Source organism: Felis catus, chromosome D3, assembly GCF_018350175.1.
Source record: "Felis catus isolate Fca126 chromosome D3, F.catus_Fca126_mat1.0, whole genome shotgun sequence".
Taxonomy (NCBI): Eukaryota; Metazoa; Chordata; class Mammalia; order Carnivora; family Felidae; genus Felis; species Felis catus.
The window spans coordinates 46,764,617-46,783,032 of record NC_058379.1 but is presented as its reverse complement, the minus strand read 5'-3'; the positions used below and the strand labels follow the sequence as shown (position 1 = coordinate 46,783,032).

Below are 18,416 nucleotides of genomic sequence, written 5' to 3'. Positions count from 1 at the left end.
GATAGATTCTAAAAATTGAGCTCACCTTAAATTCCAGGAAAAAATACCCACCTTAGTTGGGATGTATTTCCTCTTTATGCATAATTTACATACTAATATTTTGCTTATAATTTTTTAATCTATTTTGCTGATTAGTCTGTATTTTTTTAATTTTCCTATTCACATTGTGATATCAAATTTATCAGAATCTATTAAAATTTATGGTCAAAATAACTCCATCAATGTATTACACTTATACATAGTTTTTCCGTAAGACATCTTAAATTCATTATTTACCATTGAGAATATATCTTTGGTACGTTTACCCTTTAGAGGTTCATAACAAAATGTAGTTCTTGTGGTTCATTATTCAAACATCATTTAGCCAAAACATGTTCAAAGCATCTGTAGTTTTCCATAGGGCAAATATCTCACACTAAATTGTTTTTTTATATCTTCATCCAGTCTTTTTGTCTGTGTACCTTATAGCAATATTTTCTGACAAAGGAATGTATCTTTTTTCATCATACTGTTTTCTATTTTAGACTTTTTTGTAGTTTGAGAGTAGTGATTCCCCAAGTGATTTGTAGGGTTGTTGTTTTTTTGGTTTTTTTTTTTTTTTTTTTTTGTCTTTTCTGAAACACCTTAAAGGAGTTTCTAAAGATTTTATTACATTTAGTGAAGAAATGTAAAGAATAAAGCTCTGGACTGAAAGTCACATGACTTTAAATATCACTGAAAAGACTGCAGGAGGCTTGTCTTCACCCTGTGGAAGCTCGGGTGTAAAATGTTAAGTCAGATGTCTTGGCTTCACATGCTCATTAGTTTATATCTCAGGGCATAATAACAACACGTAAATAATAGGTGGCTGTGTTGTATACATCTTCTGGAAAACTGGCTTATTGTCATCTGATTATGCACAATAGGTTTTCACCAGGTGTAGCAAACAACGCACTGGTGGTAGAAGCCTGTGGCATTTTCTGCTGGCTCACTTTCCATAATTAGCATTATCTTTACTCTGAAGTTCCTTTGCAGAAGCCTTTACTAAAATGGGTATATTTTGTGGATCAATACTGTCTGTGAATCTTCCTAACCAACTCTCATAGTCTGTAGTACAGCACAGTGTCCTGAAGGTGAGTGCTTCTGTCAGTCTCTGAGTGGTACTTGCTACTCTTCCCTGAACGTTACTGGGTGGCCTGCACTTTAGCCTTGACCATGTGGCACGTGGACCATGTGAGCTCACTGTTGTCAGTCTGTATCTCTCTCTATATATCGGTGTATGTAATATTTTGCTTAATGTTTTTGACAAATGTGGAAGATTTTCTATTTCGTGGGTACACATGCCTTTGGAGACTATCCAAAGGCAATAAGGAGCTACTGAAAAGCTTTAAGGAAGAAGTAATGCTGGATTTGCATTTTTAATTTTTTTTTAATGTTTTTATTTATTTTTGAGAGACCACGCATGAGCAGGGAAGGGGCAGAGAGAGGGGGAGACACAGAATCTGAAGCAGGCTCTAGGCTCTGAGCTCTTGGCACAGAGCCCAACATGGGGCAGGGCCCAAAGTCATGAACGTCGAGATCATGACCTGAGCCGAAGTTGGACGTTCAACCGACGGAGCCACCCAGGCACCCCTGGATATGCATTTTTAATATAACAGCTGGGTATGAAGTGTCTTTTTCTCACACTAGACCATAATGTCTCCATGGATTAATCAATCTCTTACTTTACTTTGTATTCCTAGCATTTACTTTGAAAGAGTAGTAGGCGTTCAATAAAATTTTTTAACTGAAAGGAAATTCTCCTAAATTAGTAATTCTTATCCAGGAGCCACATCAGAATAATCTGTAGTGCTTTGAAAAAAAAATTACATCTATTAGTGTTAGCATTCAAGAAAACTCTAAACCTCGTAACATTAGCTTAAATAAGTTAGAGATTCTTTTTTCCACCTTAAAGGAGACAGGAGGTGGGCAGTCTGGGCCTGGATAGCAGTTTCAGATGTTAAGGGCTATTCCATATATCTGATTTTATGGTCAGCAGGAAGGAACAAAGGGCAAAAATAGGAGTATGCCCTTCCCTTTAAGGAGGTCTGGTGAATTCTTCATAATACTTCTTTGTGGGCAGAATTTAGTCATATTGCCCTAGCTGACAGAATGAGAAATAATCTTTTAGCTGGAGGGCAGTATAGCCAGCTAACAAATTGGGATTCTCCCACAGATAGTGGGAGAAATTATCAATTTCTGTAACAATACAGAGGCCTCGTTCATTCCTGGAAGTCTTGATTCAACAGGGCTAGGCTAAAACTGGGCCTTCTAATTTAAAAAAAGGGAAAACCAAACAGATCCTATAGCTGAACCAGATCTACTCTTCATGACGGAGAACCTTGGCTCTAAGCCAGGTTTTGAAGAGAACAGATCTACTAATTCTTGGAATGAGAAATCTTTCTCCTGGAGGGTATGGAGTCAGCCAGATTTCTAACGTAAAATGCCATTTTACAGGGATCTAATCCCTGTTGGGGGTCCAAGGAATAGTTTTAACAACTGTTTTGCTGTAGTCTGTGTGCACACCCTGTCCCCATTTTCTTGGTCCACCAAACTGGTTACCTTTACCTTCCTGGCCACCTCCCCCTCACCCATTTCCCTAAAGTGAGACCTCTGCTTCTAAGACTCATGATTATGTATTTCCATCAACAGTGTTACTGGGCCACATCATGGATTGGAAAGCTTGTGGGATTTGGAGTTAAAAGATCTTGGTTCCAGTTCTTCCTTTGCTAACCTTTGGCAAGGAACTTAAACCTTATGATCTTCACTTTATGCAACACACACACACACACATTCATATTCCTCATAGAGTTGTTAGAATTTAATGAACTAATAGTATGTAAAAGTGACTTTGAAACTGTAAAATGCTATACATATACTTTATGGGTAGTGGATGTAAAATTAGCCCTATGTATACAAATGCTTATGAAATTGTCTTTTTTTTTTTTGCTAGATAAACTCATACTGAAGTTAAGAATAATGAGATTTTTAGGGACATTTTTGCTCAGTTATTACTTTCTTGGTAAACATTGAAATATCATAAATACTAGTTGAAGAGATCTTTTCCAAAAAATTTATTTTGCATTGCTTCAGTGCCTCCTCTACCTCTGTTACTATACACCTTGGTGTTTATTCATTTAAAAATATTGTTGCGATACTTATTTTTAAGCATGTTCCAGGAATCATTCTGGTCAGTAGGGAATACAATTATGAACAGATATTTGATAGAGAGTTAAAAAGCCATGCATGATTAAAAAACTACTTTAAATACTTTACAGAATCTTTATTAAATAGGCTGATTTAGAATTTTGCCATTTGTATATAACCTACACTGATTTATTACATTACATTGAAAGTTGTTTGAAATGTGTTTAATATATACCATTAACATGGCAATTTAGCATTCTCTTCTGTGCATGATACATAAAAATCTTTTGAAACTTTTAATGCATTATAATGCAAAATATTATATATTAGAAACTATGCATTGAAGTATGTTTAGTACTTATAGGAATATAATCCTGTAAGTGCTACTTCTAGAATATAAAATATACATGCTTATGGAAATTTTAATTTAATGTAGATATATCTTAGAGTCATTGTCAAGTGATTCAACTATGCAATTGAAAGTGAAAAGTATTTATGAGATCACTTGTACCAAATTTAAATGCCAAAACCATTGAAGAAGGCAGTGGAATAAATATGTATTGAATCTACTATTGGTAGTACATTGTAGAAGTGAATTGTTCCACATTGTTATATCGTTGGTATATACTACTAATCTCTCATTGATTTTATTTCTTTGGGACGTTGTTTTAAAATCAGCCAGACAGAATAATTATGAAATATTCTGAGTTCATATTCTTCTAAGTGTTACCACCTTGCTATTAAAGCCCCCCATTTTCTTTTACCAAATATTTTTTTAGTGCCTATTTATTGGGCTCTGTCCTACATGTAGGCATAGCCAGTTATCCCCTCAAATTCCTCCTTAATTTATTATTTAAAAAAAAATTTTTTTTTTCAACATTTATTTATTTTTGGGACAGAGACACAGCATGAACGGGGGAGGGGCAGAAAGAGAGGGAGACACAGATGCGGAAACAGGCTCCAGGCTCTGAGCCATCAGCCCAGAGCCCGACGCGGGGCTCGAACTCACGGACCGCGAGATCGTGACCTGGCTGAAGTCGGACGCTTAACCAACTGCGCCACCCAGGCGCCCCAAATTCCTCCTTAATTTAAATGAAGATACAGCTGGAAGTAATTGACTTTAACAGATTATTAACAGCTTAACAAGCTCCATTGAGGTCATTTTACTTAAAATATGTCAGTAAGTCAACAACCATATATAGGCCCTCATCTCATTTCTTGAGGCGGAACCTAAGAAAAGAGGCACAGAGGAAATTCCCATTGGGATTTCTTTTCCTCTTGTCTCGAGCCAGGTTGAGGAAGATGGCAATGCCAATAAGAAAGGGACATTTTTTAATGGTGCCAAGAGCCAGTGAGCATTGACTGTAAATGACAGGAAGAGCAACAGCTGCCCTGTTTGGAGTTGACAAGGTTAGTTGACTGAGGCTTTGGACAGCCTTGGAAATGATCTCATTTTTCAGGGCAGATTCTCTTGTGTATAGTGTTAAGAGACTAGAGGCTTCTTACTACATAACATGCTGGGATCTGTAAGTCAATGACCTCTTCATTTCTTTTTCTCTGCATCTCGCATATGCATTGAGACAAAAGCAGTTAGAAGAAAAGTTTATTACCCATACCTACACAGCTAAATCTGTGCCCATTTCTACTGCCTTTCCTCCTGCAACTAAGGGTAGACTTTCTGTGCCCCAACAAAGGCCAACTGTATACTTGTGGATTAGATTTCCTCCTTTTTTGTTTGTTTAAAGGTTTATTTTTGAGAGAGACAGACAGACTGCAAGTGGTGGTGGTGGTGGGGGGGGGGGGTTGGGCTGGACAGAGACAGAGGGAGACACAGAATCTGAAGCAGGCTCCAGGCTCTGAGCTGTCAGCACAGAGCCTGATCCGGGGCTTGAACTCACAAACTGTGAGATCATGACCTGAGCCAAAGTCAGTCTCCTTTTTAGCAACCTCAAGAACATCATTCCAGCAATTCTTTCCTCTCACTCTCACATTAATTTCCCCCTCTCTATTGAATCTTTACCATCAATGTAGAAACATGCTGGGGGCACCTGGGTGGCTCATCGGTTAAGCATCTGACTCTTGGTTTCAGCTCAGGTCATGATCTCAGAGTTCATGGGTTCAAGCCCCACATTGGGCTCTGTGCTGACAGTGTGAGCCTGCTTGGGATTCTCTCTCTCCCTCTCTTACTCTGCCCTTCCCCCACTTGCATGTGCACATGTGCTCTCTCAAAATGTGTTTCCGTAGTAAAGCATTATTGACTCTTATAGCCCCTTCCAGCAATTGCCCTAGTTGTCTCCTTCCCTTTTTGGCAAAATTTTGGGCTGTACTGTTTCCTTCTCTCATTTTTCGTGACCCACTCCACTCAGATCTTTGCTTTAGTACTCTCTCAGTGCTCCACTGCAAATGCCCTTGACAAATTCACCAGTGATCTCCTCACCAAATACAGAGGTCTTTTCCTAGTTCCCATGTTATTTAGCATTGGTGTTTGACATAGTTTATCACTTAACTCCTCTTTGAAGTACTTCTCCGAAGCTTACAGGACACCACACACTCCTACTTTTCCTTCTGTCTCTCTTCCTCTCTCTCTCTCTCTCTCTCTCTCTCTCTTTTTTTTTTTTTTTTTTTCTGTGCCGGTTCTTTCTCATATCCTATCAGAAGAGAAGTCCTTGGATGTCTTCCTATTTATACCTCACTTTCTCCTTTAGTGATTGTTTCTACTCTTATAGCTTAAAATACAATCTATTTGCAAATGACTCTCAGAATTCTCTCTCCAGCCTGGACCTCTTCCCTGAACACCAGATTTGATACCGAATTGTCTACTTGACCCCTGCACTTGGCTATCTGACAGCATCTCAGACTTAACCATGTAGGAAACAGAGTTCCTGATGGTCTCTGCTCCCTCTGCAGTCTTCCCCGGTTTAGGTAATGATGGCTCTGTCTTTAGCTTAGGCCCAAACTGTGGAGTTTTGATTTCTCTTTTCTTTCATATCCCATAGGCAGTCTATCAGCAAGTCATTTAGGCCTTCCTACAAAGTGTATTCAGGCTATGACTACTTCTCCGCTCTCTTCATTGCTCTTGCCCGTCTCATCTTACCCTGACAGTTGCAGCAGCCCTTTAAGGGATCTTTCTGATTGGACTCTTGACCTCCCCCTGACTCCTTGTTGGCCAGAGAGACTGTATGCAAATGGAAATCAGATGATGTTACTCCTCTGCTCAGAACTCTCCAAAAGCTTCCCATCTCAGCATCAAAGCCAGAGTTCTCCCAGCCTTCTGCAAGCTTTAAGCCATCTCTCCTCCCCCACCACAACTGCCTTGCAGAACCCGCCTCGTCTCCCTGTTCTGTCAGGTCTCCTTTGGTCACTAAGGCACGTTTGTTTTTAAATAAGTGTCTTTTTTTTAGTGGTAGGAAAGACCGAAAAACAAAAAAGGTCTTCAGGAACATAAGGAAGTGCATTACCCTTGAAAAGCAGTGATGGAATGGCACGGAAGAAGGGCATTAAAGTCCATGAAAACTTGAAAATGTGTGTGTAAAGGGGGCGCCTGGCTGGCTCAGTCAGTTAAGCGTCCGACTTCAGCTCAGGTCACCATCTCACGGTTTGTGGGTTCGAGCCCCGTGTTGGGCTCTGTGCTGCCAGTGAGGAGCCTAGAGCCTGCTTCAGATTCTGTGACTCCCCCTGTCTCTACCCCTCCCGTGCCCATGCTCTCTGTCTCTCAATAATAAATAAACGTTAAAAAAAAAAAACTTTAAAAAAAAATTAAATGTGGTGTAAAGGTGCTTTGTAAATCTATAAAACAAAGTATGTACTATATGGTCATGAGGATATATTTTTACACTTGATTGCGCTTTAGATGTGGGATCAAACCTAAATTTTCTTGTTACCCTGGAGGTGAGGGTGTGATTCGGCCTGGCTATGGATTCAGAAGTAATGCTGAGGGTCATTCACGTGAAAGAGCTCCATCCTCTTCTACCAAAACAACTCGGTAGACTTGGAGGAGAAGAGCCCTTACCAGCTGTAAAGGAGCAGACTCACTTTAACAGCTATGTGGCCATTGTGGGGAGTCGCCTAAAGTACGTACCTTTAAAAAAGCCTTGAAGTTAGTATAGTGTTGGTTCTATAACCACAAAATAAAGGTCAATGTAATTCTTTATCTGAGAGATAAAATTAGATGTTTTAAAATCGAAGATCTAGGGCTTCAGAGTTAAGCTAATACATTCTGTGTTGTAGCCACACGTCCAATAATAAGAAATAAGGCTAATGCTGTCTAGCTGATGGGAGTGTGGCCAGTTGAAGGTAGCTTACCAGATTGATCAAGGCCAGAATTTCACCTAACCTGTAATTGGATAATTGGACACAGTATTCTGTGAATACTCATCACTTACTCCCCACTTAGTATGCCTTTGCCAGGTTTAATTATTGTCTCTGCCTGACTTAACCTCTATGGAACGTGGGTGAGTAACAAGGCACTTTGTAGAACGAGAATAGATAAAATGTGCGTGCACTGGGTAGCACGTAACTTTTTAAAACTCTTGATTCTTTAGCCGGCATCTGTTCACTGTTGGTGTGAAGAACACTTTGGAAGTGTTCATTGTGAAATTTCACATGCCAGCATGAAAGAGTAAGACAATAGATTGTGTTGCTGTGGTTTGAGAAGACTAATGGAAAGGCTTGTATTTGCATTAGTCTAAAGTGATACGGACGTGGAGCATATATATGTTTCTTATTATGTGTGTGATGGTTCAGCCCTTAAATTATTCCTAATAAAGTCTCATCTTTATGTTCACATTGTGATGTGTTAATTTTTGTTATGGGAAAGTTATAGGGCTGAGGGTATAAATTTTGTGTTTCACTTTTATATTTAATTTGAAAAAATCACCATATTCTAGAAATGTTCTAATGTGATTATAAACCCATATGCTGGACTTCACTGATCATGAACTTCCACTCTGCATACCTTTATCAATAGTTTTGCACTAATTTTTAAATGCCGGGTGGTCCCCTGGTGTTTCTGAAGGCCCGAGATTGGAATTACATCATTCCAGTGATCTTTCTAATAGGCTGAAAGGTATGGATGGCTGTGAAGTATATTCTTAGATGCCTCTCTAAAGCAATAAAGAGCTCTTCACTGGTGTAGATCTGCTCTCAGGTGCGGTCAGTGTACATGATGAAAGAACTTGCCATCTTGTGTGCAATTTTAGAGTGAGGTTTCTTCCTTCAGTGTGGAAGATCCTGTTACTCTTGAAGCAGGTACACGTGCAGCCAGGTCATCAAGGTATAGAGCAGGAGTAGTGGTGCGGGCCTCTTCTGCTTGTGCTTCCCACCCCTTTCCCTGCTGGTAAGAGCAACTGAAAGCATGTGTCCAAATAGCAGAAATGAAGGGATGCATATTTCAGATGGTTAAGGATAAATTGGAGTTTGAATAAGATTCTGTTGAGGGAACACTATATTTGGGGGCCTCGATCATTTATTTTGCCACTATTCTAAAATCTAGATGAATGTAGGTATAAAACTAACATATTTGTAACTAGAAGGGTTAGTTGAGTTACTAAGTTTAGTTGATTCATATGTTGAAAGGTTCAGTGTCAACAGCGTATTTGCATTTTGATGTTTGAAAAGCCAAAAAGAAAGGTAAAGCTAAAGGGAATGGATGGGCAGGGGTGAAGGAGCTTGATTCCTCTTCAGAGGTATTTTTGGAATCTACACATACAACAGTGCTGAAAGATCTTTTCCATTTGAAGAGAGGATCATTTTGGACATTATGCTCAATTTTGTAGTCCTTGTTTACAGATAAATGAATTGTCTAACCCAAGAAATGGTTGGGTTTTTTTGTTTTAGGTTTATTTTGAGGGAGAGAGAGTGTGCATAGGGGAGGGGCAGAGGGGGAGAGAATCTTAAGCAGGCTTCAAGCCCAGCACAGAGCCCAACACGGGGCTTGATCTCAGAACCTCAAGATCATGACCTGAGCCAGATCAAGAGTCAGATGCTTAACTGACTGAGCCACGCAGGAGCTCCCGTTTCATTTTTAAGTTGACTCCAGCCATAATGGTATTTCCTCTGGAGGTAAAATCCAGATTATAGGGATATTTACAAGTATTTTGCAATTTCTTGAAAATTATATAAGTATTTTTTTCAGTTTTTCACATCTTTGCACATTTATCATTTATTGCTATTTTTATTTCATGATCACAGCTATAATAATAATAATAATCTCATTACCGTAATGATAAACACTTAGGTGCCTGAAGACTGGAACTATTCCCAAGATAATGAAAGCTTTACTCCATTTCGTTTATGAACTTAGCATTTCAGTAAAGCTGTGTTTTTAAGTGCTGTCACTCTCCGTTGTTGAACCTGATTATGTGGCTGTCAGGGACTCAGGGCTACAAAGGACTCTGGAGTCAGAACCAAAGGGAAGGGAGCATGCAAGTGGGTGTCAGGAGGTGAAAGGGTGAGATTCAGCAGAGAGTAATTCAGAGAGCAGCGGAGAGGGTTCTGTGGCTCCCAAGACCCAGAGCCAGAACTTCAGACCTGGAGGAGGTTGTAGAGTACCCCCATCCGGTGCTTTTCAAACTGTTGGAACAGCCCCCACTTTGGATGGAGGCCAAAGAAAGCCATAGCGCTCCTGAGTGTACCAGTGTCACCCAGTGCAGCTTTGAAAAACCTCTATTTCCTGTGTTGGGGTTATTTCTGAGATGGGTTCTGCTCTGCCCAAGTTAAAACACACACACACACACACAAGTTTGGAGACTACTGATAGAAGGTTCCACTGTTGTCTAATAATCTAATTTTCAGGCAAGGCAGTTAAAGAACATGAGACTTCTGCGATTGCACAGTGGGTAATGGTAGACCCTTTGGAATAGAAGGTGGGGGAGATTGCGGAATAGTTGTGATTTCTAGAGTTCCGATATCAAGACAGGTGAAACTGTCCACACCAAATCTAGCACCTGCTATTTTGCAGGAGGGTCAGCTTACTTAAATTTCAGAGGGTATTAGTTAACTGCAAAGGTTGAGATGCTCTTGAATTAGGAAGAATGGATGATCTCATTAAAAGATGAAAAATGAAACCAGGCATTACCTTTTTTAATAATCTTTTTGTTGTTAGTGTACTAAATTCAAGGTAAAATAGAGAACCATAACCAAAATATGGAATTGAAAAATGGAAGTTAAAATGTCATTATGTGGCCACTCATTTCCTTTCATTTGATACTCCAGCTCTTTCAGAAGTAAAGTCGAGGATTGTATCTTATACTTTGATGTGGTATACATTTTAATATTTAGAATGGTTTTAATTATTTTAGTCAAAATGGGCTTAATTTCATGATTAATGTCAGAGAGAGATACTCTGTCTTTTTTAAATTTTATCTGACTTCTAAATTGGCTCACGTTCTTATACTAGAATCTTGATCATTTGAGCCAAATTTGCTAGTCTTAATCTATTTTCATTAGCTAGAGCTGTTGTGAGAAAAGGCCCCACAGGAAGAACAGAATTAGCTTAGTAATTGTGCTCATTCATCCGTGCATGCATATAACACAACTGTTTTCATTTCTGATGTTGTGATGGAACTGGATCAAAAGCAAATAAATTTTACATCCCTTTGAATAAACGTATGTCTCCTGTCACTGAAGTCTTTTTTTGTGTATCTGTTTTCTTGCAGGTAAGGAATTTTAAATTGGAACAGGAGCAAGAAAAAAACAAAATTTTGTCAGAAGCACTGGAGACTCTGGCCACTGAACACCATGAATTAGAGCGATCTCTGGTTGAAGGCTCGCCACCCCACAGCATCCTCAGCGAAGACGAGTTCTATGATGCACTATCAGGTAAGTCTAGAATCCTGCCACCTGTGTTGTGGGTGGTTTGAAGCCCACCACCTGAACGTCTTCGTAGCGATGTCACCTGCAGTGTCCTGGAGAGAGCAGAGGACATGTAGCACCACAGCTCCCCACACAGTTTCTCTTTGGTGTGGGGGTACTGAGGCAGGAGGCTGCGAGTTGGGACTGAGTCCACCAACGTGGATGGAGAGGGAGTGCTGTGAAAACTCAAGAATTTGTTCAGTGACCATTAAATACCTCCTACTTCAGGGTGCTATTGTATGTTTAAGGGTAGAGCAAGGGACAGTTTCTGTCATCAGAGAGTACTCTAAATCCTTAAAGGACGGAGATGAGTATGGTGGTTGCGGTCCAGTATGCTGAGTGCCAAAGAGGGGAAATGGCAGTGTGGCTGGAGCAGAGAAAAGAAGTGCTTAGTTGTGCCTCAGAAATACATGCCAAAATGAGCAGGGACCCCACAGCCTAAATTGGAATCCTGCTTCTTAACACCAGCTGGCTGTGTGACCTTGGGCAAGTTCTGTGACCTCTAGTTCTCTGTTCACACATATTTAAAATGGGGATAATTACAGTATCCATTTCATCAGGCTGAGTCAGGATTAAATGAGTTCCTGTGTGTAAACTGTGTTTAGGACCATGCCTGTCATGTCCAAAGTGCTCCAAAAAAGGAGACGTGTGGGGAGGTGGGACTGACTTGGGAGGGGATGTCCCACTAAGTAGTTAGGACCTTGGAGGAATTTGCTTTAGAATTTTTGAGGTGGGGTGCTTGGAGGAGTGGCTGCAGACGAGTGAGGCTGAAACTAACTCTTATTTGAGGAAATCAAGTTATTACAGAATAGGTGGACATACGCAATTACTGGTCTCGTAGAACTTGACCGTGGAAGTGGGAGACCTCCGTGAACAGGGAGTGAAAGGGTCACATTCACAGTAGGAGATTAAAGGAAGTGCAGTGAGAAGTAAGAGAAATGGGAATGAAAGAAGATTGGGTTGAGGAAATGAAAGACAACAGTGTGATCATATAGGACAGGAAAAATGGTTGTTGCTAGGCTTACAGAGAAGAGATTCGTTATGTAAGGTAAACAGATTCGTTATTGTGGGAAGTGTGATATAATCAAAAGAATGGGAAAAGTAATTTTAATAGCCAGATTATGGAGTAGAAAAGATGATACTGATGATGATGTTGTCATTTGGATAAGGCATTTGTGAAAGGAGTGACTCATTGGGAAGAGAAAGTGAAGCTAGGATTTGAAGGCAGTGAGATAAGTGATGAGGCAAAGGAAGTATTTAACACAACTGAGGGAAGTGGGGGGTGGGGGGCGGGAATGACATCGGAGCCTGCCAGGATTTTTTCACACCTACCCTGGGCCAAGTCCAGTAGTGTTATCTCCTATATTCCTTCCGTTTGGGGACATCCAAAAGAGAAAGTCAGTAGAGGGATCATAGGATTAAGTGCAAAAAGATCTGAATATAAAAGAGCCCAGACACTTGAGCTGCTCATCTTTCCCCCACCCCGCCTTCCCCAGGTTATCATTATTTCTTTTTTTTTCTTTTTCTTTTTTTTAATTTACATCCAAGTTAGTTAGCATATGGTGCAACAGTGATTTCAGGAGTAGATTCCTTAATGCCCCTTATCCATTTAGCCCATCCCCCCTCCCACACCCCCTCCAGTAACCCTCTGTTTGTTCTCCATATTTAAGAGTCTCTTATGTTTTGTCGCCCTCCCTGTTTTTATATCTTTGTTTCCCTTCCCTTATGTTCATGTGTTTTATATCTTAAAGTCCTCCTATGAGTGAAGTCATATGAAATTTGTCTTTCTCTGACTAATTTCACTTATCATAATACCCTCTAGTTCCATCCACGTAGTTGCAAATGGCAAGATTTCATTCTTTTTGATTGCCTAGTAATACTTCATTGTATATGTATATACCACATCTTTTTTATCCACCATCCAGTGATGGACATTCGGGCTCTTTCCATACTTTGGCTATTGTTGATAATGCTGCTGTAAACATTGGGGTGCATGTGTTCCTTCAAAACAGCATACCTGTATCCCTTGGCTAAATACCTAGCAGTGTAATTGCTGGGTCAGAGGGTAGTTCTATTTTAATTTTTTGAGTAACCTCCATACTATTGTCCAGAGTGGCTGCACCAGCTTGCATTCCCACCAGCAGTGCAAAAAAGATCCTCTTTCTCCTCATCCTCGCCAACATCTGTTGTTGCCTGAGTTGTTAATGTTAGCCATTCTGACAGGTGAAAGGTGGTATCTCATTGTGGTTTTGATTTGTATTTCCCTGATGATGAGTGATGTTGAGCATTTTTTCATGTGTCAGTTGGCCATCTGGATGTCTTCTTTGGAGAAGTGTCTATTCATGTCTTTTGCCCATTTCTTCATTGGATTATTTGTTTTTTGGGTGTTGAGTTTGATAAGCTCTTCATAGATTTTGGATACTAACCCTTTATCTGATAAGTCGTTTGCAAATATCTTCTTCCATTCTGTCAGTTGCCTTTTAGTTTTGCTGGTTTTTCCTTCGCTGTGTAGAAGCTTTTTATTTTGATGAGGTCCCAATAGTTAATTCTTGGTTTTGTTTCCCTTGCCTCCGGAAATGTGTTGAGTGAGATGTTGCTACAGCCAAGATCAAAGAGGTTTTTGCCTGCTTTTCTCCTCGCGGATTTTGATGGTTTCCTGTCTTATATTTAGGTCTTTCATCCATTTTGAGTTTATTTTTCTGTATGGTGTAAGAAAGTGGTACAGGTTCATTCTTCTACATGTCTCCAGTTTTCCCAGCGCCACTTGCTTAAGAGACCGTCTTTATTCCATTGGATATTTTTTCCTGCTTTGTCAAAGATGAATTGGCCATACGTTTGTGCGTCCATTTCTGGGTTCTCTATTCTGTTCCAGTGTCTGTTTTTGTGCCACAGCTGCTCATCTTTTATGTTTTTTTTTAAGAGAGAAAAAATTTAATGTTCATGAAAAAAATTGTAATAATTCAATATGAAAGTGTGTGCGTTACTCAGTGAAATTGTCCCTTTGTCCCTTATCCTAATGTACAGTCTTCCTTGGAAGTTCTTATAGCCTGATATATTCTCTTCCAGGCCTTTTTAAAGCATTCCCATGTGTATGCGTATGTTTACATACAGCTTTGTTTTGTCTTGTTTTGTTTTTAATCAAGAATGGAAGTAGCTGTATCATTGTTCTGGAGTTGCATTTTTGTTCTTTTTTTTAATGTTTATTTTGAGAGGGAGGGAGGGAGAGAGAGAGCGTGCACAAGTTGGGGAGGGGCAGGGAGAGAGAGGAATCCAAAGAATCTGATAGCTTGGAATCTGCTGATAGCTTGGAGCCTGAATCAGGGCTGGATCTCATGAACCCTGAGATCATGACCTGAGCTGAAATCAGGAGTCAGACGCTTAACTGAGCCACCCACATGCCCCTGGATCTGTGTTGTCATGTAACGACATAACTTGGAAATTTTTCCCATCAGTAGTACAACTCTAGCTCATTCTTTTTAAAGGTTGTATAAAAGTCCGTGATATGATTCACCACTGTTTTCTTGATTATTCTCTACTTGATAGACATTTAGCAGCTACTGTCATCTTTCTGCTTCTCAGACATATTTTAACACTCAAAACACTCTCCAAAATCAGTCTTCTCTGGGACGAGGAGATAAAAAGAACTGTAGTCCCTAGGTGAGGATTGGCAAGTACATCGCATCTCGAGTACCAATTCAGATTGGTTTGCAGTACCTGCTGCTTTAAGGTTGGCTGTGTTGAGAAGGACCCTGAGGCTGAGTGCAGGTGCCTTGGTCAGTCAGCCTGTGGCACCAGGGCTGTAGAAATGAAGGAGAGGGCAGGTGCCATGCCTTTGCTCCTTCCTGACCTAAAGGACTCACCTGAGTTTTGTTACCCTTGCCTCAACAGTAGCCTTTCTGTGGCCACTCTTACTGTTTCCTGCTAGAAATCTTGCAAATCATTTGCAGTGTAGAACTGCATTAAAATTAAGAATCAGAAGCCCCAGCTTCAAGTCTTGAGTTGCTGATGACCTCGCCAAATAATTCATTGAGGTATAAAAGCCATCCTTTGGGAATGACTTCATCTTCTCACTATAGTCTTCACACTTCACCCTTCACTCCCACTTCATTCTTCCTTTCTGTTAAAAAAAGAAGAGGAGGGGGCACCTGGGTGGCGCAGTCGGTTAAGCGTCCGACTTCAGCCAGGTCACGATCTCGCGGTCTGGGAGTTCGAGCCCCGCGTCGGGCTCTGGGCTGATGATGGCTCAGAGCCTGGAGCCTGTTTCCGATTCTGTGTCTCCCTCTTCTCCCTCTCTCTCTGCCCCTCCCCCGTTCATGCTCTGTCTCTCTCTGTCCCAAAAATAAATAAACGTTGAAAAAAAAAAAGAAAAAAAAAAAAAGAAAAAAAAAAAAAAGAAGAGGAGGGGCGCCTGGGTGGCGCAGTCGGTTAAGCATCCGACTTCAGCCAGGTCACGATCTCGCGGTCCGTGAGTTCGAGCCCCATGTCGGGCTCTGGGCTGATGGCTCAGAGCCTGGAGCCTGTTTCCGATTCTGTGTCTCCCTCTCTCTCTGCCCCTCCCCCGTTCATGCTCTGGCTCTCTCTGTCCCAAAAATAAATAAACGTTGAAAAAAAAAAATTGAAAAAAAAAAAAAAAAAAAAAGAAGAGGGGCGCCTGGGTGGCTCAGTCAGTAGGGCTTCCTACGTCGGCTCAGGTCATGATTCATGGGTTCAATCCTCATGTCAGGCTCTGTGCTGACCGCTCAGAGCCTGGAGCCTGCTTCAGATTCTGTGTCTCCCTCTCTCTCTCTCTCTCTCTCTCTGCCCCTCCCCCACTCACGTTCCATCTCTGTCTCTCCAAAAAAATGAATGAACATTAAAAAAAATTTTTTTTCCCTCTCTCTCTGCCCCTCCCCCGTTCATGCTCTGTCTCTCTGTCCCAAAAATAAATAAACGTTGAAAAAAAAAATTAAAAAAAAAATTTTTTTTAAAGAGAAGAAATGTTCCTCCTCAATTGAAGCCGTCCCTTCCTCATATCATATATTCATGTACCCATCTCCTTGTACCTTCTTAAGAACTTTTGTTATTGTTTCTTCTGCCTTCGTTTTTATATCACATCATTTTATTTATTTATTTATTTATTTATTTATTTATTTATTACTTTTTAATGTTTATTATTTGAGAGAGAGAGAGAGAGACAGAGAACAAGCAGGGGAGGTGCAGAGAGAGAGGGAGACACAGAATCCGAAGCAGGCTTCAGACCCTGAGCTGCCAGCACAGAGCCTGATGGGGCTCAAACCCACAGACAGAGAGATCATGACCTGAGCTGAAGTCGCCCTCCCAACCGATTGAGCCACGCAGGCACCCCAATTTTATTTATTTTTTTGAGAGAGAGCACAAGCAGGGGAGGGACAGAGAGAGTGGGAAAGAATCCCAAGCGTGTTCTGCACTATCACCACAGTGCCCAATGTGGGGCTCGATCTCACAAACCATGAGATCATGACCTGAGCCAAAACCGAAGGTTGGACACTTAACCGACTGAGCCACCCAGGCACCCCCAATATCACATCATTTTAAATACTAACTTAGCATTCTGTAGTAGTTTCCTGTCGCTGCTATGACAGATTACCACAAATGTCTTTGAACAATGCAGATTTATTTTCTTATGGTCCTGGATGTCAGAAGTTCCAAAGTTGAGGTCTTGGCAGGGCTGTGTTTCTTCTGGAGGCTCTGGGAAAGAATCTGTTTCCCTGACTTCTTTAGTTTCTGGAGACCACCTGCATTCCTTGACTTGAGACCCCATCCTCTATCTTCAAAGCCAGCATTGTGACATCTTCCAAGCTCTCTCACTGGCTCAGACTTTTCTCCCTCACTTTTTAAAGGACTTTAGGTGGGCCGCCTGTGTGGCTCAGTCGGTTAAGCGTCCGACTTCAGCTCAGGTCACGATCTCACGGTCCACGAGTTCGAGCCCCGCGTCGGGCTCTGGACTGATGGCTCAGAGCCTGGAGCCTGCTTCCGATTCTGTGTCTCCCTCTCTCTCTGCCCCTCCCCCGTTCATGCTCTGTCTCTCTCTGTCTCAAAAATAAATAAACGTTAAAAAAAAAAAAAAATTAAAGGACTTTAGGAATTACAGTGGGCCCGCCAGATAATCCAGGGTAACCTACCTATCTCAAGGTCCTTAATCACATCTTCAGAGTCCTCTTACCATACCAGGTAATCTATCCACAGGTGCCACAGGTTAGGACGTGGACATGTTTGGGGGACCATTATTCTGACTACCACATTTATATCTCTAACTCAGACTCAGCTGTCAGCTGGATAAATAAAAGATGAATTTTTGATCTTTCTCCCAGATCCTCTTCCTGGGGTTTGCCTCATTTTAGTGCATAGCACTTCTCTCCTCTCAAAGCCAGAAACCTAGGAGTGATTTGTGACATTCATGTAACACATCCATGAAACCCAGCCCAAAGCTTGTCCATTCTACCTTCAAATCATACCTCAAAGCCTTGTATGTTCTGTTATTATCGTGTAGGGTTAAAAAGTAGGTGCTGGGATGAGAGGCTGTTGATAAATTGTCACTCTACCGATTCCTATGCCCTTTGGAAAGTTACTTCACTTTTCTGTGCCTCATTTCTTTATCTGCAGATGGGTTATAAGTAATGATAAATACTTAAAACAGTGTCTGGCACTCTGAGCTCTCGTTATCATCACCTGCGCTATGCCCAATTTTGTCTAGCCTCTTACCTACCATGCTTCCAGCCTTGCCTTCCTGGAGTTCACTCTGTGCACACACCCACGGTGGCACTTTGTAGATGTCACGTCATTGCATTCCCCTGCCTGGAATCCTGTGGTGGCTTCTCATTGCACCGAGAATAAAAATCAGACTCCTTAACCGGCCTTCAAAGCTCTTGACATTATCCAGATCCTGCCTGTGTTGTCAAGTCAGGCTTGTCTTCTTGTTCCCTTCCCCTCACTAGCCTTACGGACTTCATCCAGCCCTCAAACATAGTAGTGGCAGCAGGCTATTGGATGTGGCGTGAAATAAGACCAAGAGAAAGTATGCAAACCTGTACTACACATAAAGCTTATTTTTATTTATTTTTGTTTTCTGTGTTTTTGAGAGAGAGTCTGAGCGTGAGTAGGGAGTGGCAGAGAGGGAGAGGTACTTAAGCAGGCCCCACACCCAGTGTGGAGCCCAACCTGGGGCTGGATCTCACAACTGTGAGATCGTGAGCTAAGCCGAAGAGCCTGGAGCCTGCTTCAGATTCTGTGTCTCCCTCTCTCTCTTCCCCTCCCCTGCTCACATGCTCGCACTCTCTCTGTCTCTCAAAAATAATATTAAAAGAAAAAATTTAAAAAAAAAACAAGCTTTTTTTAATAGGGGTCTCAACAGTAAAAGATTAAATCAAGCTAATATTTAAAAG

General features: G+C 41.1%; 1 protein-coding gene across 8 annotated transcripts in view; it reads left to right on the top strand.

Moving 5' to 3' along the window:
• OSBPL1A (oxysterol binding protein like 1A) overlaps positions 1-18,416 on the top strand; it is a 270,348-nt gene that overhangs the window by 151,927 nt on the left and 100,005 nt on the right. For all 8 annotated transcript variants that reach the window (XM_045041822.1, XM_003995075.5, XM_045041823.1 and 5 more), the window contains one exon: positions 10,821-10,983. In XM_045041822.1, the coding sequence (XP_044897757.1) occupies positions 10,821-10,983 (163 nt within the window). The remainder of the gene's footprint in view (positions 1-10,820; positions 10,984-18,416) is intronic.